We start from the raw sequence: 26,279 nt of genomic DNA, 5'->3' as shown, positions 1-26,279 counted from the left end.
ATATATAAAATCACTGTAAAATATATTACAGACTTGTAGGTGAAAAAAAAAAAGCAGCTAATGTCCACCCTAGATACAAGAGGGCATGAAACAGCTCAAGCCTTCAGCTCTGGAGTCAGATCCAGGGGTTCAAATTCCCACTCCACTATCCACCTGCTGGAGACCTCAGGGGAGTGATTTCAAGTTCCCTTACGCAAAGCCTCAGTTTCCGCAACTGCAAAAATGCATGACTTTAAGGTTGTTGTGAGCATTAAAATAAATGCTTGGTATATAACAGGTATACACATGAAAGATTTCTCTTTTTTTTCCTTTTTAGACCATTTGTGAACAACAGTGGCCCTAGGATCTTCATACCAATTGTCATTGCATGAAAATACAATGTGACCCTGGATCCCTGCTGGGAAAGGTGTGTGTTTACATACAAATGCTTGTTCATATGCGTGGATATGCAAGAGAGACTGTGAAGTGATAAGACTGATTTCTGTAATCTGAAGCCCATCTGGGGACACTCTTATTTTCCTGAGTTGAATACAACAGAAAAAACAACCTGATCTTAATACACTCTTTAATGGGTCAACTCGAATAAACACCCTCCGCTCAAGGTCTCTTACCTAGCCAGTCCTTCTTCATAGAGATAGATGACAAGAGGATCATAGGAAGTCACAAGCACATAGAGGCGCACGTCAAACTTGAAATCTGGAAAAAAAATTGGGGTACACAGGAAAAGCTAAGCTCATTTGTCTTCTGTTACAGAAAGAATAGTACAATGTAACAAAGAAATATGAAAGACAGTCCTCCTCTCCCCATGAAACATACACTGCCCACACACCTTCCCTTTTGAGGATAAATAATAATTATACCATACATTGTAAATATATATATACATGGCGTTGTACAGTTTTCATATATATTTGCTTGTTATAACATATAAAGCACTTTCTTTTTCATTATGTCAAAATCAACTTCAAAATAATACCGTGAGGTAGGTAAGGAACCAGCTTCATCTCTGGAGCCACAGTTGCCAAGAATTTCACACTAGCTTAATAAAGCCTTAATAGAGAAGACTATAAAAACGTTAAAAAGAAAAATTTAGTACGATCTAGCCCAATCCAGTCAAAGACCTAATCACAACTCACCATCTATGAGCAGGGGGTTGTTAATGTAACGGGAGACCAAGATGTTCTCTTCCAGGGAAATCTGGTTTGGCTGTTCAGTAAAGAGAAAAATGAAAGGTAGAAATGCAAAGGAATCCTGACTTACAATAAAGAAGCAAAGTTCTTAACCATTTAGAAATGATAATATGGAAAACTAAAACTCTAAGAAAAGGTTTCCTCTAAGCTACCCATATATTAATTGGCCATATAACACACCACTTCCATAAACACTGTGAGAATCCAATTATAATGCGAGAAAACAAAATTTACACAGCACCTCTCATGATAGAGCCTAAACAGCTTTAAAGATTTATATACATGATATTAAATATTTACATGCCAAGAAAATAAAAGCTACTTAAAAAATAAATTAAAACTTGCTTTCTCCCAAATGTAAAGCATGTTGGATATTTTAGAATACTACCATTATTCTTACAGGAAGGCTTTCATCAAGTTGCTCAGAGAACTTACAGATCTTTCCACAATGGATCCTGGCATTTTCCCTGTGAAATGGGATGGATATTTCACTGACTCACTCCATAGTGCTTGCTATGCCACTGCAGGTAAAGAATGAACTAGATCTTTTAAATACTTTTTTCAATGAAGAAGAGCTGTCTATACAATAAATAATGATGAGTATGATGGGTATTGTATAAGGCACTGGGGATACAGTGATGAATAAAACAAATGCAATCCCTGCCCTCACAGAGCCCAATCCCTGCTCGCAAAGAGTTTGATGTTTGAGTAGAGGGACAGCAAATACATAGAATTTAAAAGAACACAAAGCAGCACACCTACAAGTGCAAGATGTGAGGCTGCAGAGTGGAAAGAGATCTGGAAGAACAATTCCAAATGAGACTAAAACAGAAAAATCAGTTGTCAGTCACCACAATCCATACAGGACAAAAGAACTCCAAAAGGGAAGTGGCTATAATGATAACTGTGATGATAATAGCTATAGTAGCAACAACAGAAACACTATTAACATTTGCAGGAAAAAAATTTTAATAAATGTACTGAAGATTTGTTATGTGCCAACACTGTTCTAATCCCTCACAAGTATTATTTCATTTAATCTTCATCCAACCCATGGTAGGTATAACACCATCCAAATATTACAGATGAGGGAAGAGTCAGAGAGGGTTAGGAACCTGCTCAAAGTCCCACAGCTAGTAAGTGATAGAGCACCATTTGAACCCAGGAAGTCTGCCTCAGAAGCCTAATTCTTAAGCACTATTTGCACCTTTTCTCACAAGTTCTGACCTAAAATAACTGTCCAGACCCAAAAGTTTGCCTTTATAATAATGCATTTGCTATCCCAAGTACTACAGTTATAAAATAAGGATAATTGTGTGACCCATAACATCATACACAACCACAAGAAGCAACTCCGGGGTCAAGATAATGAGATTCCTCTCTCATTTCCCACTGCTGCCATCTCAAACTCAGAACACAACTTCACAAGCCATCTCTATGCATCATACGGACACTACAACATCACTACTGATTCATACTCTGGACTTGGTGACCCACACCATTTCCTGATCAGTTTCTCACACGTACTATCTCTATTTTGAGTCAGCTTAGTATGTAACGACTGATGCAATCACAGTACAAAGAAGCAAGCTGCAGGCTTCCAAACCGAAAATTAAACAATTGCAGCTCTTTTTCTACTAAGTAACATCTACAGGCTACAACAGATATGTAACCACCCAACTCTACTTGGAACCAGAGACTACAATGGTAATGGTCTTCACTCTATGACACATCTAACATCCATGCCCATTTCCTCTGTTCTCTTCCTCATCATATACATTTGTCCTTTGAATTATGCAGAACATAATCTCTTACATTATTTTGGTAACTTTAGTATTTGTTCAATGGTCTATACCTCTCATTTCTATCTGCACTAGTAATTAAACTGTAAGCTCACGGAAGAAAAGAATTGTTTGAGTACAGTTTTTTTGTATAGTGTAATATACTGATAAGCAACTAACGAAATTTTTGACATCTTCAAGCCTGTCTCCTTTTCATCCATCCCCAATTAACTCATTTTAAATGATGTCAATTCTAAGCTCAAACTGCCCTCCCAAGTATGCTAAAAGCAAGAATCTGAATTGTTGGGAAAGTTGGAAACCCATCCATTTTTCTAATTCAACTTTAAGATTAAAGCTCATGGTATCTGTTAAGTTATTATAAGGTAGACTGGTACAGTGGTTAAGAGGGTACGCTCTGGAATCAGCAAGACGAGTTAAAATCTTCACTTACTATGGAAGGAATAGTAACTACCTCTTAGGGTTCTCATAAAGTCTAAGTGAGATTATATTTGGAAGGTACAGTGGTAGGCACATAGTAGATGCTCAAGAAATATCAGTTAGTATTATTATTGCAAACTCAATAGTATCTATGTGGTCCCATTTACTGAGTTCCACAACTCAACAGCATTCCTCACGACGTGCCACACACCATTCTGCTCAGAGCAGTGCACTGATTTATAATGAAGATACATAAGAATTAGGAGATGATCCCTATTCCTGAAAAGCCTTTAAGGAGTGGCAGCACCTGGCACACAACAGGGACTCCCTAAATATTTGTTGAACAATGAGAAAAAATGGAGAGCACCTAAGAAAATATAAACAAATAGAAACAAGAGAGCTGTACGGAATTATATTCACAAACATAGGAGTGAAAAGAGTGACCAAAATATTCTCCTGATACTTCAAAATGTCAGAGAAAACACTAATATTTTATTTACTATGAATGTGTGAGACAAGGATGACTAAATTTGACTTCCATAAATCAAATTCATACCTTAATCAGAAAACACCAGATCTTTTCCCTCCTCGATTTGAATATACTAAATTGGGAAAATATGGCATTTAGTCACGGTTACTGCAGGAGCTGGAGCAAACACAACTCTGTTCCTTTATGCTGTATTTTCAGAGCTAAAAAGCACATCATTAAGAGACCACGTTCGCCAATCAGCCAAGATGCTTCCATCTGTAGGAGCTCACGCTCCTCTCTCTTCAGTATTACATAAAAGTAATCCTTCTTCTATCCTTTATCCTATTCTCATAGTGGTAAAAGTTGCTATTTGCAGATATTTTCCAAAAGGTTATGACTATTAGGGGGAATTTTTTAATAAGAGGCCCTCTCATTCCTCACTCCAGTGGGAAGACAGGGAAAGATGTTTTTATTTGGCCCTCACACCTAACTCTGCCCTCCCTCCCCCATCCCTCACCCACTCACACTAGCTCTGCTTGCAGACCCTCCACTGGAGCACTCCCTCTCCCTCCCCCTTGAATCTAAAAGGAAAGCAGGCAGCAGCCTTGGAAAGAGTTACTTCATCCAGTTGGCTAATGGGTCACATATTCCATGGGAAAGGATCCAGGTATGGAAAAGAGGAGATGGTTAGGCCTTGTGTGTAAGGAGAGAGAGAAGAGTATTAACTGCATGGTTTGTAGGTCTGGGTAAAAGGTGATAAAATTCCAGATTTGGAGAAAAGTGGGAATATTTTGCCATTATGTCCATATGCTGCCAGCTCCCCTGGTGCTTGCTGGCATCTTCCCAGGCTTCTGTCTGGCACTTCCACCAAAGACCTCAAAGAATCAGACTCATTCCAAAGCTTCACTGAGCGGGAGGTGGCAGGCAAAGGGTCCTGCCAAGTACTTTGATCTCCGCAGGGGGTCTCTAGGGAGTCAGCCCAGGGAGATGTGGGAGGGAGAAGGAGAGCCTGCCAAGTGCATTCTCTAAAGACTTGTCACCCCCTGTATGAGACGCGCGCAGCATCCAGGGAAGAGTCAGGGCATGGGGTTCTCAGCCCCACCAAAGAAAGTTTAACTTTTCTATTCTTTATGATGTTGGTTTTAAAATAACAAATCACCAGGGCAAAAGAGCATTCCAAGAGAAAAAAGTCCCAGATGAGCTGGGAATAGATCCTATTCTTTTTGACTCATGTCTAAGAAAATAAAAAGCAAACTTGTACCACAGTTGACTTTCAATAGCAATTCCATTTGGCAGCTAAAACCCAAACCCAAACTAGTGCCGTCTATGAGATTCAAACAACACTGGAGCTCCTGGCACGAAGCTGAAGGAAAAGCTGTTGGACAGGAGCCTTCACACCAAGGTCAGAAGAGAGACAAGAAAAGAGAGATCCAAGGCTTATGAGCAGTGCCTTCTGTCACAAGAGACCCAGGGCAAAAGGCCCTCCAGAGTGACCCAGGGTCAGGTAGCAGAACTTGTAGCCTGGGCTTGGGGCTGTATAGCTACTGCCTCAGAACCAGATCCTATATTTCTTCAGCATGAAAGGTCTGGCCATCAGTGTTTACTGTAGAGTTTTTAGTCCAGACTGAATTTAAGGATTTTTCCATATGAAAGACCCCTTAGAAAGTTAGTTTCTGCACATATAGGAAATAGCTCAGACCATGTGAAAAGAAAGAGAACTGGGGAATTTGGGATGGTGTACCGACCACGCACATGACATATACGCCTCCCCCTCTTCCCTTCCAGGGTTCCACCGTAAGGACAGAGTAGACATTTTATTTATTTATTTTTTAATGTGATACGCAGGTCTCTCACTGCCGTGGCCTCTCCCGCTGCAGAGCACAGGCTCCAGACACACAGGCCCAGCGGCCATGGCCCACGGGCCCAGCCGCTCCACGGCATGTGGGATCCTCCCGGACCGGGGCACGAACCTGCGTCCCCTGCATCGGCAGGCGGACTCCCAACCACTGCGCCACCAGGGAAGCCCCAGAGTAGACATTTTTAAACGTCTGAAATGATAACAAGGCTAGAAAACAGTTAAAGGAGCCAACAAAAGACCAAAGGTTTAAGGAAATCCTGAAAGACAGAAAGAAGATAGGAACAGGTTGAGGAAACAGAGCAGAAGAAGCCCCAGCCCCAAATATCAGAGGTGAGAGTGATCTTCCCAAGGAGACTTCTGAGAAGTTCCATGCTGGCAGTGAACTAACACGAAGAGCGAGAGGGAGCCAACGGACAAGAATCAGATAATTAATTAAATAACAAACAGCATTTAAAACAGTGCGGCCAACAGGCCTTCTTCTCCAGCAACCAAAGCTTTGCCCTCAGGATGAAACCTAACAACTGTCTCGGGAGGACACCTTCTGCGGGTGGGCACAGGCATCCCACAGAAGAGTGGAACTTGAGGCCACTGCAGCCCTACAGCAGACACAAAGGTGAAGAGAGAGGCAAGGTAGCACCGCCCCACAAGGAAATCACCAAACTCTTCCTTTATATCCACAATCAGGCAGGCCCTGTTTTGGCAAGGGGGAAGGAAGAAGCACGCTTCCTCACCCATATCCACCTAAGGTGCGGCCTGACATTCAACACACTTTGCCCTCACACAAAGCACAGTCAGCCTCCTGTCCAGTGAGATGTTATTAGGGAATCAGTCCTACACAACAGTAGGGGAAACCCAGGCCAGCTGTCAAAATTTAAATCAGTCTAGTCTTGTTCATCAGGGTGACTCAACATCTAAGGTCACTGAAATTGAGAAAACCCCACAGCAGGAAAAAAAACCACGATCCCATGAAAACTGGTGAAACAAAAGAGAACTTTAAAAAACTTTCAATTCGTATCCTCAGAAAGACCTGCCAGCAAACTGCATCTATTAAGCAACAACAGGCTGTTATCACAAAAGAAAAAAAAAAGGCAAATGAGAAAATAAGAGTGTTTGTACCTTATGATAGCCAATATAGAAATACAGTAGATGGAATGAACGATAAAATGGACAGAGCTCACACTGGTGATCCAGAAGGTAAAGATGGGAAAAGACAGAGAATTTAAAATGAGAGAAAAGTTGACATGAAGGAAATACCCAGAATGCCTCAAAAAGAAGTTCCAGAAGCAGAAGCATAGACAAAAAATGAATGATTTTTCCTGAACTAAAGAAAAACACTAGCTTCCAGATTGAAAGGGCTGACCAAAGGTCCAGGAGGAAGAATGAACAAAGACCCAGACTGAAATATTGGTTAAATTTCAGAATTCCCATCTGTAAAGTTTCTATTGAGTTAAAATTTTTTACTCAACTTATAGATAAAGCAAAGAAACTGAATCATAGTTACTGAAGAGAATGTAAATATCATAAACCTTTAAAATATAAAAATAATAAAAAGTAATCAAAGCTAGAGATGTAATGTGGAAGGAAGGGTAGGGGGTGATATGAGTGCAGTGAATATCAAACTGAGAATTAGAAACAAAATGTAAAGTTGAGAAAAGAAGAAACATAAATCAACTGTATTAGGTTACTACTGTTGTTAGTCTAGCCAGTGAGAGTGGGGTTGGGATTTTATTTCATTTACTTTGTATATGTATTCAACTGAAAAACAACTTTTAATGAGGATTTTGCAAAGAATCAAGATATTAATGACTTTTGAAAAAAGAAGAGGATGGGGAGGAAGAAGAAGAGGGGGGACAGAGGGGGCCAGGAGCAGCAAGGATGCCATGCCACACTAAGGTTAATTTGCTTGATGACCTTGAGGGTAGGAACCCACAGTTCTCCTCACAATAGGAACTAAATGTATGTGCTACCAATTAATGCTTAGTGCCAAGGAATTAGCAAGGCAGAATGCTGAAAGCAGAAAAAGTACCTCTTTTCTGCTGACACCAAAGGCTGCCCTCCCCCCAAATTCAATCAAGTGACTTATTAGCCATAGAGTAACTGTTGGCATGGGAGGAGGTTACTGCCAGTAAGGTGAACAGTAGACTCATACCCCTCCTCAAATCACACTTCTGAATGCAGACTTAGTAGCTAAGACAAAGGGTGAAGCAGGGAAGAACAAACACGGAGCGAAGTATGCCACCCGCTGCATACTTACATTGTTGATCAGGTAGACACCCCGCCCCCTGGAAGAGGCCACTGGTTTTACTATCCAAGGTCCCCGGTCCTTTGAATATGAATCTGCTCAAAATATTGGGAGACAAAATAGGGGAGAAAGAAACAAAGAGAAAGAAGGGACATGAGTTTATTATCTTAAATTTTAACACTAGTTATCTACTCAGGTACCCAAAGAATTTTCCAAATTTCTAAGTGGAGGACAGCAACTAAAATGACCTATATTTTTGGACTAGCCTTAAAAATGAAAACAGAGAAAGAGAGAGAAAGGAAAGAGAGGAAGAGACAGCAATATTACATAATATATTTCTTCCACCATTTCCCCTCTTGAATGAGAGGATGAAGACAAAATAAGGCAAATATCGGGATGTTCGTCTATTACTGTCACAAACAACCTTCACGAATCTTTGATATCCTCGCCTCCTTTAACTAAAGGACCTCCAGAGGCTCACGCTGCAGACGGTGACAACGTGAGTCAAAGGCCGGATCCCCTAATATGGTTACTTTCCTCAAGCGGTTTCTCTGAGCTTATAAGAAAAAATCGCCTTAAATAAAACAATGTGAGTGGAAAGGTAGGACAATAATTGACGAGTCGTTAAAAGGTGCCCTTTACTTTTGTTCCTTTCTCAGGTTCAGGTTTACGCTTTAAATACCTTTGGGTCATAGGAAAAGAAAACACACAACCAATATGAGGAGTCCCAGAGGCCTGCTCTGGCCTCCACTTAGGGAAGGTCAGTGGACACGAGAGAGAAGCAGAGACAAAGGACTCTCCCTCTGATAGGAGCCAAACTGTCTTTTCAAGGCCTCCCAACAGGAACTTGATTTGTGTCGGTGCCACAAACCATTTCACCAGGAGAGAAAGAAGACCTCCTTGTCTTCTCTCCGCCACCCTCCCCTGCTTTTTCCCTTGATGTGACCTCACAGAATTAGAAAAAATGTCACGTGCCACACAGAATGTAAAACTCCGTGAGCAACTCCACTTCTGGGGATGTATTCTCTGGTCCTACTCACACATACTGGAACATTCTTTGTAGAAGATTATTCAGTGCTGCATTTTAATAGCAAAAGACATCCATCAACTAATTAAATACACTATATTGCATCTATACGAGGGGCCGGCAAACTATTTTTTGGTAAAAAGCCAGATAATAAATAGCTTAGGCTTTGCAGGCCATGCAACTATTCCACTCTGTCATTGTAGCTCAAAAGTTACCATAAACAATACGTAAACAAAGGAGCATGGCTGGGCCCCCAAAAACCTTTATTTATGGACACTGAATTTCCTATGATTTCCACATGCCACAAAATTTTATTCTTCTTTTGATTTTTTTCAAGCATTTAAAAATGTAAAAATCATTTTTAGCTCTTGGGATACATACAAAAAGGCATAGGACCAGATGTGACACAAGGGCTGTAGTTTGCAGACACCTGCTCTACATAATGAAATATTAAGCAGACACACAAAATGAGAATGTTATTAAGGAGCAGAGAGGGAATGAGCTCAAAGAGACTGTTGAGTGTTAAGAAGTAAAGTGCAGGGCACTGGGTATTGTATGCTCCCATCTGTTCACATACACACTCAAGCCATGTGCCAGTAAGTGCAGAGAATACCTCTAGAAGGATATGTAAAAATACTAATAACACTGATCACCTCTGGGGAGAACTGGATGACTGAGGAAAAGAGGAGAAAAAAGGCTTTTCACTGATTATTGTTTTGTATTTTTTGGGGGGGTACCGTGACTATATTACCTACATCACTTACATAATTTTAAATTCCTGCAATAGATGGCATATTAATATAAGACAATTTAAATCTCTATAAACTGAAGTCACTGAATAGATGTGTATATATATATATATATATATATATATATATATACTTTATATATTTTTTCCATTTTGCCATTTTCCCCAAATTCTGAGGATACAATAGTTTGAGAACAAAAGGAACAATTAATAGTAAAATAAAACAAAAAAATTACAAAAATTTTTAAACTTCATTCATTCATTCAATACTTCTAAGTATCCAACCCGTCTTACGCAGTTTGCTAGTATGGGGCATGCAGAAGTGAAAAGACAGCAGAAAGGCAGGCCCTAAGCAAGTAATTAGACACACCGAGCTCACAAAGAGGAAGTGAGGGAGCTACATACAGCAATGCCGAAGAAAATGACCAGACCTGTCTGAAGACAGTACCCCCTGTGGTGACAAACGGACGCAGAAAATGCTCGTTTTCAGAACAGGGAAAATCTCGCTAAATGCAACTTCTGCCATCTAACGCGTTTAATAAATCTTACTTTGTGGACTAGGCTTATCAGAAGTTTCTGGTGCTTCACTTTTATCATGTTCTTGAAATTCTAAATATCAAAAAAAGCATCTTCATGCTAGGCCTTTCTCCGTGATTTGCTGTATTTCAGAACAAGGATTGATTTCTTTCACAGGTTCCAAAAATGTGGGTCAGAAGCAAAGCAAGGCAAAGAGCTTGGCAGCCTGTCAGGATGAAGATATACTAGACAGGGCCTGCAACTCTTTCTGGTGCCTTCCAGGTCCTATGGTGGCAGCATGCTCAATCTAATGGAAAGAGCACTGAACCAGGCGTAGGAAGATCTGAGTTCTAATTCTGACTTTTCTAATTCCGGGCAATTTGCTTAAATTATCCAGTCTCATCTTTAAAATGAGAGGTTTAGTCATTTGAATTATGAGATCTCTCATAATCCTACTATTATGATTCTATAAATTTACTGATTACTTTGAAGTCCAGTCATCTGAAATTAACTGGCTGACATTAAAGTTTTGCTCATTCCTTAGAATTATTTCTGTCTCTCTTGCAACTAAAGATGGCCAGAGGATGCAATTCTGGGCAGTGAGAAGTAAACAGAAATCTGCCAGGGCGTGGGGGGAAAGTTCTGCTTTTCTGATATTGGCGCCACCCTGCCTTCCTTGTTGTTTCCTTCTCCCTGCTTAGAAAGCTGTCCACAGCTGGGGAGTGGCTGCAGTTGGCAAGATCCTTAGTTAGGTTCTTCGGGGTCACAGACCTCCGACTGTACTATATACCGTTACACTAGCAACAGTGGCACCAGGAATCTAGCAAGATCTGGTCTGTATATTGCAAGCCCCACATTTTAATTACTGGGAACAGTTTGGCAGTATCCAGGCTTTCACATCTCTTGAGGCAGTGTTTGGTCTCTGGGCTAGGTCTCTACAGAGATGGATTTCAGGTTTTCTCTTATTAGAACAAAAAGCTATACAAATTCATGAGATCCGCCTTGGCTGGTCTCTCTAGAGTCTTCAGGCAATCCTCATATCTGTTCCTTATCAGTTCCCTTTCAAAGGCTCTTTGGCAGGCTAGTCACATGCCTTTCTGCTCCTCTCAAACACCCAAACCCATCCCTAGGCCCCTCATTCCTGGTACGTGCCCTCATCACCCTCTCACCAAGAAGGCTGGGAATCTGTAACATAAACCCGCTCACCTGCTTTCCTCTCCATCTCAAATGTTACCTGGATGACCACTTAGCCGCCTTCTTTCTCTCCTTTTAGGGGAGAGACACGCCCTGCTTCCTGAAGCTCACCCTTCTACTTGGGCTCTTGACTAAACCCTCTCCTGCCTCCTCTGGGACCTCATTCCCTTGCTCATATCTTCAAGGTCTCTCTCCCCTCTGATTTCTCTGTAGTTCTTCTTCTCTTCCTTTTTCCCTTCCTTGGTAGTAACATCCACCTCCGTATCTGCAACTTCCAGAGCCTATAACTGGCCAGAACTCAAAACTGCCTTTACAACTGCCTGCAAAACATCACCACACGGAGGCCTGTAGGCACCTCAGATCCACACCAGGTCCAAAATGTGACACTCCTCTTGCCCTTCAACACTTTTCCTCTACGTCAGCGGCCCCCAACCTTTTTGGCACCAGGGACTGGTTTCGTGGTTCCACGGCCGAGGGGTTGGGGAGTGGGGGGCAGGGGTGGTGGTTCAGGCGGTAATGCGAGCGGTGGGGACGATGGGGAGCGGCAGGTAAAGCTTCACTTGCTCGACCGCTGCTCACCTCCTGCTGTGCGGCCCGGTTCCTAACAGGAACCCCGGGGGTTGGGGACCCCTGCTCTACATTCCTCGTTACACTCCCTGGTTAAAGACTTAATGCTCCTCCCAGCTTCTCAGACTCACACCTTTGACCTCTGCCTCACTACTCACAGCCACTTAGTAAACTGTGTTTATTCTACCATTCTTTCCACTGCCTCCGTTCCGTTCCAGCTACCTAGCTCAGTCTATCTACACTTCTTACCTGGATTATGGCTTCCAAAGCGACCACTGTGTTTCCTCCCCCTGCTCCCTCCAGTTCATTTCGTGCAGTTATTTTCCTAAAGGCCAGCCTGTTCATGGCACTTGCCTTCTCAAAAATACCCTATTGTCTGCGCTCAAGCAAGCCCTGGAGGTCAGGAGCGCAAGTGCCATGGAGGAAAGGGGATTTCTGAGCTATAATGTGCTAGGTGGACAGCAGACGAAATGAAGAGAACTTAAAACAGACTTTAGGAGGAAGAGGAATGTCTCTTTGAAAGAGGAAGTGGTAGGAGGAGGCAAGTTTCTCCCCTAATATGTAAACTCAGCAACACAACTGACCTACTAATGCTGGATTTCTCCCCAGTGGATTTAAGTGTAGAGGTCATGGACTCTGGACTACTGGCAAAGAATGAGTGGCATCCTGGCAGGACTGAAACCAAGAAGCTTCCTCTTTACCATCACATCTTCCCTGGTCCCTCTTCTACCACACAATAAGTCCCTGCTGTGGTCTTTGGGAGGCAACAGCAATGAGGGATTTGTTTTCAGACTGAAGAACATCATTTGCCTGTAATAACTGCCCTGGGGCTCAATGTGGTGGCTTTGGGTTGCAGCTATATTCATTCTATGTGTGCTACTGACCTTTTGAATTCATTTTTGTTAGAATGTAGAAACTGTAAGAGTTTGAATAATATGCTGAAGAAATGGGGCTTCCCTGGTGGCGCAGTTGTTAAGAATACACCTGCCAATGCAGGGGACAGGGGTTCGATCCCTGGTCTGGGAAGATCTCACATGCTGCGGAGCAACTAAGCCCATGCGCCACAACTACTGAGCCCATGTGCCACAACTACTGAGCCCACGTGCCTAGAGCCCCTGCTCCGCAACAAGAGAAGCCCGTGCACCGCAACGAAGAGTAGCCCCTGCTTGCTGCAACTAGAGAAAGCCTGCACGCAGCAACAAAGACCCAAAGCAGCCAAAAATAAAATAAATAAATTTATTTTAAAAAAAATATGCTGAAGAAACAATTCTACTGAAACACAGGTCAGGCTTGAACGCATGGAGGAACTCTAACTCTATCCAATCTTCTGAATGAGCATCCAGCCCTCAAACTGCCTCCAAAGGGTGGGGAAGAACCACAGAATAAGAGACAGCAGAGAGGAGAAAGGGAATTTTCAACTTAATATCCCTTTAGTGTTTACTAGGAAATTATTCTGGACTCTGATTTCTCAATAGGAATTCAACAGCAGGGAGTTCATATCAGGAATGCTTTTACGTTGCTAACATGTTAGTTGAAGCATTTTTATGCTATCATGTTGGCTTATTACACAATTTTTTACTTTTATTATATAACAATACATCTCTACATAACTTGAAATAGGAAATATTATTGCACATTTATTAAGTACCCATCAGGCACCACTCCAAGTGCTTTCCATGTGTTAACGTATTTAAACATCCCAACAACACTACAATGTCAGTACTAGTAACAGTCCCATTTTACAGAGGAGGAAGCTAAGGCACAGGAGGTTTCAATAACATGGCTAAAAATCCCATAACAAAAATTCCTAACTATAAATGTTCAGCTTTGAGTGCACTGTAGCTTTGAAGTTAACTTAATTCATCTAGTGAATACTCTACTCTGACCCATTTCAGAGCCTTCTGTGGGCAAACACTGAACTGCCAACCACTGGTCCCAGCGGGGTAAACAAGTGCTCTCAGAAGAATGGCCTCCCCAAGGTGGGAGCAAGAGACCCTGTGACCATTCCTGATGCAAGTCCCAGAGGATGAACACCGCACTGCGTGACCAGACCAGACCACTAGGTCCAACAGGTTAAAAGAATCAAATGTCAGGAAGTCTAGAGAAAAATTTCTCTTCCTCTCTCCATGCTTCCTCTACCTATAAGACAGGAAAAGTCTTTTTCTTGGACTTATTGAGAAGAAAACTGTCTTGCTGTCCTCTCTGTGTGTCATAACTGATCCTCCTCACAGAAGTGACTTCTCCCATGGGTGGTCCTGGGAAATGGTCATTGCGTGCATACGCCCACTGTCTTGGCCACAAAGCACAGTGGTGAGGAGCCTGGCTTCTGAAGCCAAACTGCAGGGTCTGGATCCTAATCCCACCATTTGCAGCCACATAACTTACAGAAAGTTACTTAACCTCTCTGTACCTTAGTCTCCTCACCTATAAAGCTGGGAACAATAACAGTACCTACCTCAGAATAGAGGCTCCACTTGGAAGAGGGCCTAACAGAAGGGAAATGTTCATTAACTGTTAGCTATTATTATTTTTCCTATTTAGACTCTCACAAAAGACCTGCCTCACACCTTCTCTGTATTCGTGCCTCTTCTGTGCTCTAAGCCTACTGAGGCAGGCATTGCCCACCATGGGGGGAGAGTCCAAAATAGCCCATCTCCTCTGCTTGGACCTGGGGAGGTAAGTTCACTTCAAGACAAAAGAAGCAATGAGACTTGGATGCAGGCCATGCATTCCCAGCTAGCTTTACCACCAATACAGCAGACGTTCATGTGCCTATTTCGCTCCCATGAATATTTTTCAATTAGTCTGTACTCCAAGGAGAGAGAGTGTGACTAACTGGTACCTCTAAACCCTAACACCAAAAGATGTGTGATATGTGTACCCCAAAGAACATAAGTCACACAAGTCCAAAAATCGAGGGGATAGGGATATTCCTTAAATGACAAGAGGAAGAGAGATGCCGAAAAGGATGCATATGTAGTTCATATGCAGAAGTATATCCATCCTTACATGGGCACTAACTCTTGTCAATGAAAAAGAGACTTTTTGTAATAAATAGGAGCACATTTATACAATACCAATGTGTCCTTACATAAATGTCCTTACTAAGAATAAATACACACATACACGCTCAGAATAAAACAGTTTTAAAGTTATCTCTGCAATTGTTTTACTAAAGAAACAATTTTTTAAGGATCTGAAAAGCCCTGATTAGTTCCTGACTTGAGGCAGCCCTTGGAGTAAATCTGCCCCAAGTTCAGCTGCTGGGGATGGGGGACAGGGGACGGGGGTGAGAATGGAGCATCAGGAGTCAAGCACTTACTACAGAATTCCGCATACTCAGCTGGCAGCAGGAAGGTCTGAGGGAGGATGTGAAAAGCCTTGAATCCGTGCGTATGCTGCATTCGAATGATGTTTTTGTACAGTCGGTCCTTCCGGGTTAGTTCATACGACCTAAATTTCATAAAAGCATTTCCATTTCAGTACGCTATGACTCAGAGGTTATCCTGTGTCATCACATACTAAAGAGTTCACAGTTCATGAGCAGTTACTGAGGATAGTATTATATCCCAAATCTATCACTTTGTCAAGGAAATGATCACCTTAAAACTAGGGCGATAAATGCTGCCTATCAGGGAGTGTAATCTGGCAAACTACAAAAAGGCACTTCAGCTGGCCTCGACTGGATTCAAGAGTCTATGGTTTGTTGCACTATTTAAAAACCATCTAAGAATCTTTGCTGTAACCATTAAAACTGCATTCTAGCTGTTCCTCAGTTCAAAATTTTCACTTTGATTTCTTAAAATCAAAGGTTGCTTTGCCAAATGTAGGTATCACCAATACTTCTTTCTTACCCACTGTCCTCTTCAGATCTAGAGCAGAGGTCCTCAAATTTTAGTGTACATAAGAATCACCTATAGAGTTTCTTCAAAAACGAATGTTCCAGGGTCACATCTCTCAAAATTCTGTGATGAAGTCTAGGGCTCTGCATTTTAAGCATGGACCCCAGGTGTTTTGGTACAGATGGTCCGGAGACCACAATGTAACAGTGATTTAGTCTAGATCAGTAATTTCCAAACTTGACTGAGATACATATTACCTCATTGTTTTTATAATATATAACTTTCTAGGTCTATATTTGCCTAGAAAGATTAAGCACCTAGAAGGTGCTTTTTAAATATACACCATCCCTGGAGATGGTGATTCCTCGAATCTGCAGTAAGACCTATGAATGTAAAGTACCCCTAGTGACGCTTATCATTAAGGAATTAGAAACAATGAACCAGGCTGAGGGGACCTTCAGGATGGTGGAGGAGTAAGACGTGGAGATCACCTTCCTCCCCACAAATACATCAAAAATACATCTACATGTGGAACAACTCCTACAGAACACCTAATGAACGCTGGCAGAAGACCTCAGACTTCCCAAAAGCCGTGTGGCTGACAGGGTCTTGGTGCTCCAGCTGGGTGTCAGGCCTCAGCCTCTGAGGTAGGAGAGCCGAGTTCAGAACGTTGGTCCATCAGAGACCTCCTGGCCCCACATAATATCAATCAACAAGAGCTCTCCCAGAGATCTCCATCTCAACGCTAAGACCCAGCTCCACTCAACGACCAGCAAGCTACAGTGCTGGACACGCCACACCAAACAACTAGCAAGACAGGAACACAACCCCACCCATTAGCGGAGAGGCTGCCTAAAATCATAATAAGGCAACAGACACCCCAAAACACACCACTGGACGCAGTCCTGCTCACCAGAAAGACAAGATCCAGCCTCATCCACCAGAACACAGGCACTAGTCCCCTCCACCAGGAAGCCTACACATCCCACGGATCCAACGTTACCCACCGGGGGCAGACACCAAAAACAATGGGAACTACAAACCTGCAGCCTGAGAAAAGGAGACCACAAACACAGTAAGTTTAGCAAAACGAGAAGACAGAGAAATACACAGCAGATGAAGGAGCAAGGTAAAAACCCACCAGACCAAATAAATGAAGAGGAAATAGGCAGTCTACCTGAAAAAGAATTCAGAGTAATGATAGTAAAGATGATCCAAAATCTTGGAAACAGAAAGGAGAAAATACAAGAAACATTTAACAAGGACCTAGAAGAACTAAAGAGCAAACAAACAGTGACGAACAACACAATAAATAAAATTAAAAATTCTCTGGAAGGGGCTTCCCTGGTGGCGCAGTGGTTAAAAATCCACCTGCCAATGCAGGGGACACAGCATCGAGCCCTGGTCCAGGAAGATCCCACAAGCCGTGGAGCAACTAAGCCCATACACCACAACTACTGAGCCTGCGAGCCACAACTACTGAGCCTGCGTGCCACAACTACTGAAGATTCGACGGAGAAATTAAAACCTTTATAGACAAGCAAAAGCTAAGAAAATTCGGCACCACCAAACCAGCTTTACAACAAATGCTAAAGGAACTTCTCTAGGCAGGAAACACAAGAGAAGGAAAAGACCTACAAAACAAACTCAAAGCAATTAAGAAAATGGTAATAGGAACATACATATCAACAATTTCCTTAAATGTAAATGGATTAAATGCTCCAATCAAAAGACACAGGCTCGCTGAACGGATACAAAAACACGACCTGTATATGTGCTGTCTACAAGAGACCCACTTCAGACCTAGGGACACATACAGACTGAAAGTGAGGGGATGGAAAAAGATATTCCATGCAAATAGAAATCAAAAGAAAGCTGAGCAGCAATTCTCATATCAGACAAAATAGACTTTAAAACAAAGACTATTACAAGAGACAAAGCACACTACATAATGATCAAGGAATCAATCCAAGAAGAAGATATAACAATTGTAAATATTTATGCACCCAATATACCTTAATACATAAGGTAAATGCTAACAGCCATAAAAGGGGAAATAGACAGTAACACAATAACAGTAGCACACTGAAACACCCCACTTACACCAATGGACAGATCATCCAAAATGAAAAAAAATAAGGAAGCTTTAAATGATACATTAAACAAGATGGACTTAATTGATATTTACAGGACATCCCATCCCAAAACAATGGAATACACTATCTTCTCAAGTGCTCATGGAACATTCTCCAGGACAGATCATATCTTGGGTCACAAATCAAGCCTTGGTAAATTTAGGAAAATTGAAATCGTATCAAGTACCTTACCCAACCACAACGCTATGAGACTAGATATCAATTACAGGAAAAAATCTGTAAAAAATAGAAACACATGGAGGCTAAACAATACCTACTAAATAACCAAAAGATCACTGAACAAATCAGAGAGGAAATCAAAAAATACCTAGAAACAAATGACAATGAAAACATGACGACCCAAAACCTATGGGATGCAGCAAACAGCAGTTCTAAGAGGGAAGTTTATAGCAATACAATCCTACCTCAAGAACCAAGAAAAATCTCAAATAAACAACTAACCTTACACCTAAAGCAATTAGAGAAAGAAGAACAAAAAACACCCAAAGTTAGCAGAAGGAAAGAAATCATAAAGATCAGATCAGAAGTAAATGAAAAAGAAATGAAGGAGACAAAAGCAAAAATCAATAAAACTAAAAGCTGGTTCTTTGAGAAGATAAACAAAATTGATAGGCCATTACCCAGACTCATCAAGAAAAAAAGGGAGAAGACTCAGATCAATAGAATTAGAAATGAAAACAGAGAAATAACAACTGACACTGTAGAAATACAAAGGATCATGAGAGATTACCACAAGCAATTATATGCCAATAAAATGAACAACCTGGAAGAAATGCACAAATTCTTAGAAAAGCACAACCTTCCGAGACTGAACCAGGAAGAAATAGAAAATATAAACAAGTCAATCACAAGCACTGAAATTGAAACTGTGATTAAAAATCTTCCAACAAACAAAAGCTCAGGACCAGATGGCTTCAAAGGCAAATTCTATCAAACATTTAGAGAAGAGCTAACACCTATCCTTCTCAAACCTTCCAAAATATAGCAGAGGGAGGAACACTCCCAAACACATTCTACGAAGCCACCATCACTCTGAAACCAAAACCAGACAAAGATGTCACTAAAAAAGAAAACTACAGGCCAATATCACTGATGAACATCGATGCAAAAATCCTCAACAAATACTAGCAAACAGAATCCAACAGCACATTAAAAGGATTATACACCACGATCAAGTGGGGTTTATCCCAGGAATGCAAGGATTCTTCAATATAGGCAAATCAGTCAATGTGATAAACCATATTAACAAATTGAAGGAGGAAAACTATATGATCATTTCAACAGATGCAGAAAAAGCTTTCGACAAAATTCAACACACATTTATGATAAAAACCCTCCAGAAAGTAGGCACAGATGGAACTTACGTCAACATAATAAAGGCCATATATGACAAACCCACAGCCAATATTGTTATCAGTGGTGAAAAACTGAAACCATTTCCACTAAGATCAGGAACAAGACAAGGTTGCCCACTCTCACCACTATTAATCAACACAGTTCATGAAGTTTAAGCCAGAGCAATCAGAGAAGAAAAAGAAATTAAAGGAATCCAAATCGGAAAAGAAGAAGTAAAACTGTCACTGTTTGCAGATGACATGATACTATACATAGAGAATCCTAAAGATGCTACCAGAAAACTACTAGAGCTAATCAATGAATTTGGTAAAGTAGCAGCATACAAAATTAATGCATAGAAATCTCTTGCATTCCTATACACTAATGATGAAAAATCTAAAAGAGAAATTAAGGAAACACTCCCATTTACCGTTGCAACAAGAAGAATAAAATACCTAGGAATAAACCTAGTAAGGAGACAAAAGATCTGTATGCAGAAAACTATAACACACTGATGAAAGAAATTAAAGATGATACAAACAGATGGAGAGATATACTATGTTCTTGGATTGGAAGAATCAGTATTGTGAAAATGACTATACTACCCAAAGCAATCTACAGATTCAGTGCAATCCCTATCAAATTACCAATGGCATTTTTTACAGAACTAGAACAAAAAATCTTAAAATTTGTCTAGAGACACAAAAGTCCCTGAATAGTCAAAACACTCTTGACGGAAAAAGGTGGAGATGGAGGAATCAGACTCCCTGACTTCAGACTATACTACAAAGCTACAGTAATCAAGACAATATGGTACTGGCACAAAAACAGAAACATAGATCAATGGAACAAGATAGAAAGCCCAGAGATAAACCCATGCACCTATGGTCAACTAGTCTATGACAAAGGAGGCAAGAATATACAATAGAGAAAAGACAGTCTCTTCAATAAGAGGTGCTGGGAAAACTGGACAGCTACATGTAGAACAATGAAATTAGAACACGACCTAACACCGTACACAAAAATAAACTCAAAATGGATTAGAGAGGGCTTCCCTGGTGGCACAGTGGTTGAGAGTCTGCCTGCCAATGCAGGGGACATGGGTTCGTGCCCCGGTCCGGGAAGATCCCACATGCCGCGGAACGGCTAGGCCCATGAGCCATGGCCGCTGAGCCTGCGCGTCCGGAGCCTGTGCTCTGCAATAGGAGAGGCCACAACAGTGAGAGGCCCACGTACCGAAAAAAAAAAAGGATTAGAGACGAAAATGTAAGACTGGACGCTATAAAACTCTTAGAGGAAAACATAGGCAGAACACTCTTTGATAAAAATCACAGCAAGATCCTTTTTGACCCACCTCCTAGAGAAATGGAAATAAAAACAAAAATAAACAAATGGGACCTAATGAAATTTAAAACCCTTTGCACAGCAAAGGAAACCATAAACAAGACCAAAAGACAACCCTCAGAATGGGAGAAAATATTTGCAAATGAAGCAACTGACAAAGGATTAATCTCCAAAATTTACAAGCAGCTCATGCAGCTCAATATCAAAAAAACAAACAACGCAATCCAAAAATGGACAGAAGACCTAAATAGACATTTCTCCAAAGAAGATATACAGATTGCCAACAAACACATGAAAGAATGCTCAACATTATTAATCATTAGAGAAATGCAAATCAAAACTACAATGAGATATCATCTCACACTGGTCAGAATGGCCATTATCAAAAAATCTACAAACAATAAATGCTGGAAAGGGTGTGGAGAAAAGGGAACCCTCTTGCACTGTTGGTGGGAATGTAAACTGATACAGCCACTATGGAGAAGAGTATGGAGGTTCCTTAAAAAACTAAAAATAGAACTACCATACGACACAGCAATCCCACTACGGGGCACATACCCTGAGAAAACCATAATTCAAAGAGACTCATGTACCACTATGTTCATTGCAGCTCTATTTACAATAGTTAGGACATGGAAGCAATCTAAGTGTCCATCGACAGATGAATGGATAAAGAAGATATGGCACATATATAGAGTGGAATATTACTCAGCCATAAAAAGAAACAAAATTGAGTTATTTGTAGTGAGGTGGATGGACCTAGAGTCTGTCATACAGAGTGAAGTAAGTCAGAAAGAAAAAAACAAATACCGTATGCTAACACATATATATGGAATCTAAGGAAAAAAAAAAAAGGTCATGAAGAACCTAGGGGCAAGACGGGAATAAAGACACAGACCTACTAGAGAATGGACTTGAGGATACGGGGAAGGGGAAGGTGTGACAAAGTGAGAGAGTGGCATGGACATATATACACTACCAAATGTAAAACAGATAGCTAGTGGGAAGCAGCTGCATAGCACAGGGAGATCAGCTCACTGCTTTGTGCCAACCTAGACGGGTGGGAGGGAGGGAGACACAAGAGGGAAGAGATATGGGGATATATGTATATGTATAGCCGATTCACTTTGTTATAAAGCAGAAACTAACACACCATTGTAAAGCAATTATACTCCAATAAAGATGTTAAAAAAAAAGATATCTAAGAAAAAAAACACAAGAAAACTCTTAGAGGAAAACATAGGAAGAACACTCTTTGACATAAATCACAGCAAGATATTTTTTGATCCACCTCCTAGAGTAATTGAAATAAAAACAGAAACAAACAATGGGACCTAATGAAACTTAAATGGTTTTACACAGCAAAGGAAACCATAAACAAGACGAAAAGACAACCCTCAGAATCGGAGAAAATATTTGCAAACATATCAACGGACAAAGGATTAATCTCTAAAATATATAAACAGGTCATGCAGCTCAATATTAAAAAAACAGGGCTTCCCTGGTGGCGCAGTGGTTGAGAGTCCGCCTGCCGCTGCAGGGGACACGGGTTCGTGCCCTGGTCCGGGAGGATCCCACATGCCGCAGAGCGGCTGGGCCCATGAGCCATGGCCGCTGGGCCTGCACATCCAGAGCGTGTGCTCCACAACGGGAGGAGCCACAACAGTGAGAGGCCCGTGTACCGCAAAACAACAACAACAACAACAAAAAAAAAAACAAACAACCCAATCAAAAAATGGGCAGAAGACCTAAACAGACATGTCTCCAAAGAAGACATACAGATGGCCAAGAGGCACATGAAAAGCTGCTCAACATCACTAATTATTAGAGAAATGCAAGTCAAAACTACAATGAGGTATCACCTCATAACAGTTAGAATGGGCATCATCAGAAAATCTACAAACAACAAATGCTGGAGAGGGTGTGGAGAAAAGGGAACCCTCTTGCACTGTTAGTGGGAATGTAAATTGATACAGCCACTATGGAGAACAGTATGGAGTTTCCTTAAAAAACTAAAAGTAGAATTACCATATGACCCAGCAATCCCACTACTGGGCATACACCCAGAGAAAACGATAATTCAAAAGGACACATGCACCCCACTGTTCACTGCAGCACTATTTACAATAGCCAGGAAATCGAAGCAACCTAAATGCCCATCGACAGACGAATGGATAAGGAAGATGTGGCACATATATACAATGGAATATTACTCAGTCATAAAAAGGAATGAAATTCGGTCATTTGTAGAGACATGGATGAATCTAATGAGACTGTCATAGAGTGAAGTAAGTCAGAAAGAGAAAAACAAATATCGTATATTAACGCATACACGTGGAACCTAGAAAATGGTACAGATGAACTGGTTGCAGGACAGAAACTGAGACACAGGGTAGAGAACAAATGTATGGACACCAAGGGGGGAAAGCGGCGGGGGCAGGGGTGGTGGTGTGATGAATTGGGAGATTGGTATTGACATGTATACACTGATGTGTATAAAATGGATGACTAATAAGAACCTGCTGTATAAAAAGATAAATAAAATAAAATTCAAAAGTTCAAAAAAAAAGAAAAAAAGAAAAGAAAGATCGTAAAAAATTTTTTTAAATAAATAAATAAATAAAATAAACTCTTGAATGCAACGGTATGTCAAAATCAAAAAAAAAAAAAAAGCAAACACTGAACCAGAGGATAAGAAAAACGACAAATTCTTCTACAGTTACCCAGTATTAGTGTTCTCCAAACATTTTTGCTTGGTGCTCCCGAAACAAATTTTGGGAAACTGTATCCTTTTTGTCGGTGGCATCTAAGGTTTTTCATCATAAATTTAAAATGTTCCAAAGGATCCAATGAATGGCAAATATAATTTTAAAATAAAACTATAACAGTATCCTTTTAAGTATATTCAAGGGAAACTAAATAACATCAGGATTCACCAGCCACTGTACATTTTAAAAGTACTATAAAAGAAAAGGCTCTTTTTGTCAGTAAATTTTTCACTTTTTACAATACTATACTTTTAACTGAAAGTAACATATGAACAGGAAAGTACACAAATCACAACTGCAGAGCATGATGAATTCTGGTCACCTGTGTGAACACCACTGAGCATAGAACATTCCCAGCACCCCAGAAGCCTCCCCTACTCTGCCCAGACATCCCCCAATTCACTTTTGTTTTTACTTCTTCCATTCCATTTCCCCCAAAGAACAGCTTAGCCTAACAGAACATATTTAATGCTTGTAAGTCTTGTACATTATATTATACCTTCTCTACTACGAAAATATGTATACCAATTACATTTAATATTTTTAAGTTTCCTGTGATCATAAGGCCGTACTTGTTATACATATATTGACCTATCATTGTAAGAACATAGTACACAATTCATCAAAACACCGTAAATATTTTAAATTTTTATTAAAATGTACATTATACTAACATCAATTTCTCCGTTTTGATAACTATACTATGGTTATAACTGATTTAACATTAGGAAAACTGGGTAAAGGGCACATAGAAACTCTATATTATTTTTGCAACTTTTCTAAAAGTCTAAAATTATTTTTTTTTAAAAATTACATAAAAAGAGTACACAATAATATTGGAAACATTTCAAGTGTTTGCATTCCTCTTGCATGTGAGTTAGAAGTCTCTGGATTGAAAAAGACTTCTAACTTCTGGTGCTCTGTATTTTCTTAGAAAATACAGAGCACCAGAAGCCACAAAGTATACTGCATTTAGGTAATGGATTATTAATATTCCCAAACATACATGTACAACACATTCAAAGAGAAGTGAAGAAAATATAGGTTAGAATTTATTAATACTGAGTCCAAATTGAGGTGGAATTCCTATACACCTACAGGAATAGTTCAAAAACTATCGAAATAAATAATATACTACTAACAGGAATTAGGAATGCAGTCTCTACTGTGAGCTATTTTAGGACTGTTTAAATACCTATTTAAAATAGTTGCATCTGATTCACTTCAAGCACCCAGTCACACATTTAGAAAACCAAATCCACATCTTCCAGGCAGTAAGGAAGAAAATAAAGTTTAAATTATTTTCTGCCCATGAAGCTCAGACATAAAATAAAACTGGAACTTGTTATAAAGATTCAAAATATACATTTATCTAAGATTATGAAGAAACTATTTGACATTAGAGACAGCATAGGCTGAGTATTTATACCCATTGACTGAGTATAAGACAGTAGAATTGAATAATCAAGAAAGAGCCTTCGTTTCTAAAAAATGAGGAGACAAGTATATGAAGTGACCAAAAGCAAAACTTGTTAGCATGAGTGAGTACCTGGGGCATAAGTCCTGGAAATAAAATATAACTCAACCACTGAGCAAATAACAAAATTCCTATTAGATATGCATCTCTTCATTAGACAGATGAGATTAGCTGCCCTCTTCTCCAGTAGGTCATGTATCTCTCCATAGTTGAAAATTACTCACTGCTAGAATAAGGCAGCGTTTCAGCATCAATTCTATTCCTATTTTCTCTTTCATAGATGTAAACACTGATAAACCTTGTTCACAAATATAATAGCTAACACTTATATAGTGTTTACTATGTGGCAGGCATGTGATGTTCTAAGCACTTATTAAATCCTCACGATAGTCCTACAAAGTGTGTGTCATTAGTACCTTCTCTTTACCAATGAGGAAGCTGACGCTCAAAAAGCTCACTTGCCCAAGATCAGTCAGCAGAACTGCGATCTGGGCCCAGGTTAGCTGGCTGCAGAGCCCGTGCTTCTAGCCACTAGGCAATATTGCCTCTCTAGGCTGATGTTAACCAGTGAGACTGGCTGAAGTTTAATATAGCAATACCATTCAATTCTTTGAACTCTTTTCTAATTATATGTCAAAAGTCACAAGATGACCTATCTTTAAATCTTATATTTAATGATCTATCAGCTGACTACTTGATTATGTCCTTCTTCAATTCTGTTAAAGCAAAGAAATGGAAATCATTACCATGCAAAAAGATTCGTTATGCTATTACCTGAATTAAACACCAATATTTTTGTTCCTTTCTTTGGAACCCTTGAAATTTTTACACCCCAGGACAACGCACCATATTAAGATTCTAGGTGGGCGTTCTTTTATAAAGGGATAAAACGGTAACTATGAAAAAGAAGGTGAGAAGGGAGAACCTATCCACATGAGGGGCTCACAAGCAGCTCAATTTTAGGAAAGAGAATCTATGGGATTTGCAATCCAGAAGTAGTGTATTTTAAAACCATCCATCCTACAGAGTCCTTGCGAAGTCTTCAGGTATGTCCAGGGATGTGAACACCTCAGTCTGATTTGCAGACTGCTGCCCTATATCACAGACTTCTTTTGTTTTTAAAGGATGTTAATTATCTCTGCTGGCTACATGCCTCAATGTCAGGTACCTTTAAATGGAACAAAGTAGCTACAAGAGCATTACCTGGGAAAGTGATTAACCTTTTGTGCTTCAGAGAGGGTGCGAAGTAAAAAGGGCTTCAGGTGGGATCCTGTCCACATTAGGTTATAGTCAGTGCTGCTTGGGTGAACCTAAGGGCAGATAAAAA

At 40.4% G+C, this 26,279-nt stretch overlaps 1 protein-coding gene across 15 annotated transcripts in view; it reads right to left on the bottom strand.

Moving 5' to 3' along the window:
• The window catches only part of TTLL5 (tubulin tyrosine ligase like 5), a 307,802-nt gene that overhangs the window by 259,715 nt on the left and 21,808 nt on the right, over positions 1-26,279 (bottom strand). For 14 of the 15 annotated variants that reach the window (XM_027120075.1, XM_027120076.1, XM_027120080.1 and 11 more), the window contains 5 exons: positions 26,156-26,262; positions 15,353-15,483; positions 7,991-8,073; positions 1,137-1,206; positions 612-696 (listed from right to left, as the gene is read on the bottom strand). In XM_027120075.1, the coding sequence (XP_026975876.1) occupies positions 612-696; positions 1,137-1,206; positions 7,991-8,073; positions 15,353-15,483; positions 26,156-26,262 (476 nt within the window). Of the gene's footprint in view, positions 1-611; positions 697-1,136; positions 1,207-7,990; positions 8,074-15,352; positions 15,484-26,155; positions 26,263-26,279 lie in introns of those variants that run through there. The other variant, XM_027120085.1, reaches the window with a different exon arrangement.

This window comes from Aethalodelphis obliquidens, unplaced genomic scaffold (genome assembly GCF_003676395.1).
Source record: "Aethalodelphis obliquidens isolate GAN/ISIS:26980383/991018 unplaced genomic scaffold, ASM367639v1 scaffold21, whole genome shotgun sequence".
Classification (NCBI taxonomy): Eukaryota; Metazoa; Chordata; class Mammalia; order Artiodactyla; family Delphinidae; genus Aethalodelphis; species Aethalodelphis obliquidens.
Note: the sequence above shows the minus strand (reverse complement) of the source record. Positions and strands in the feature narration are given on the sequence as shown.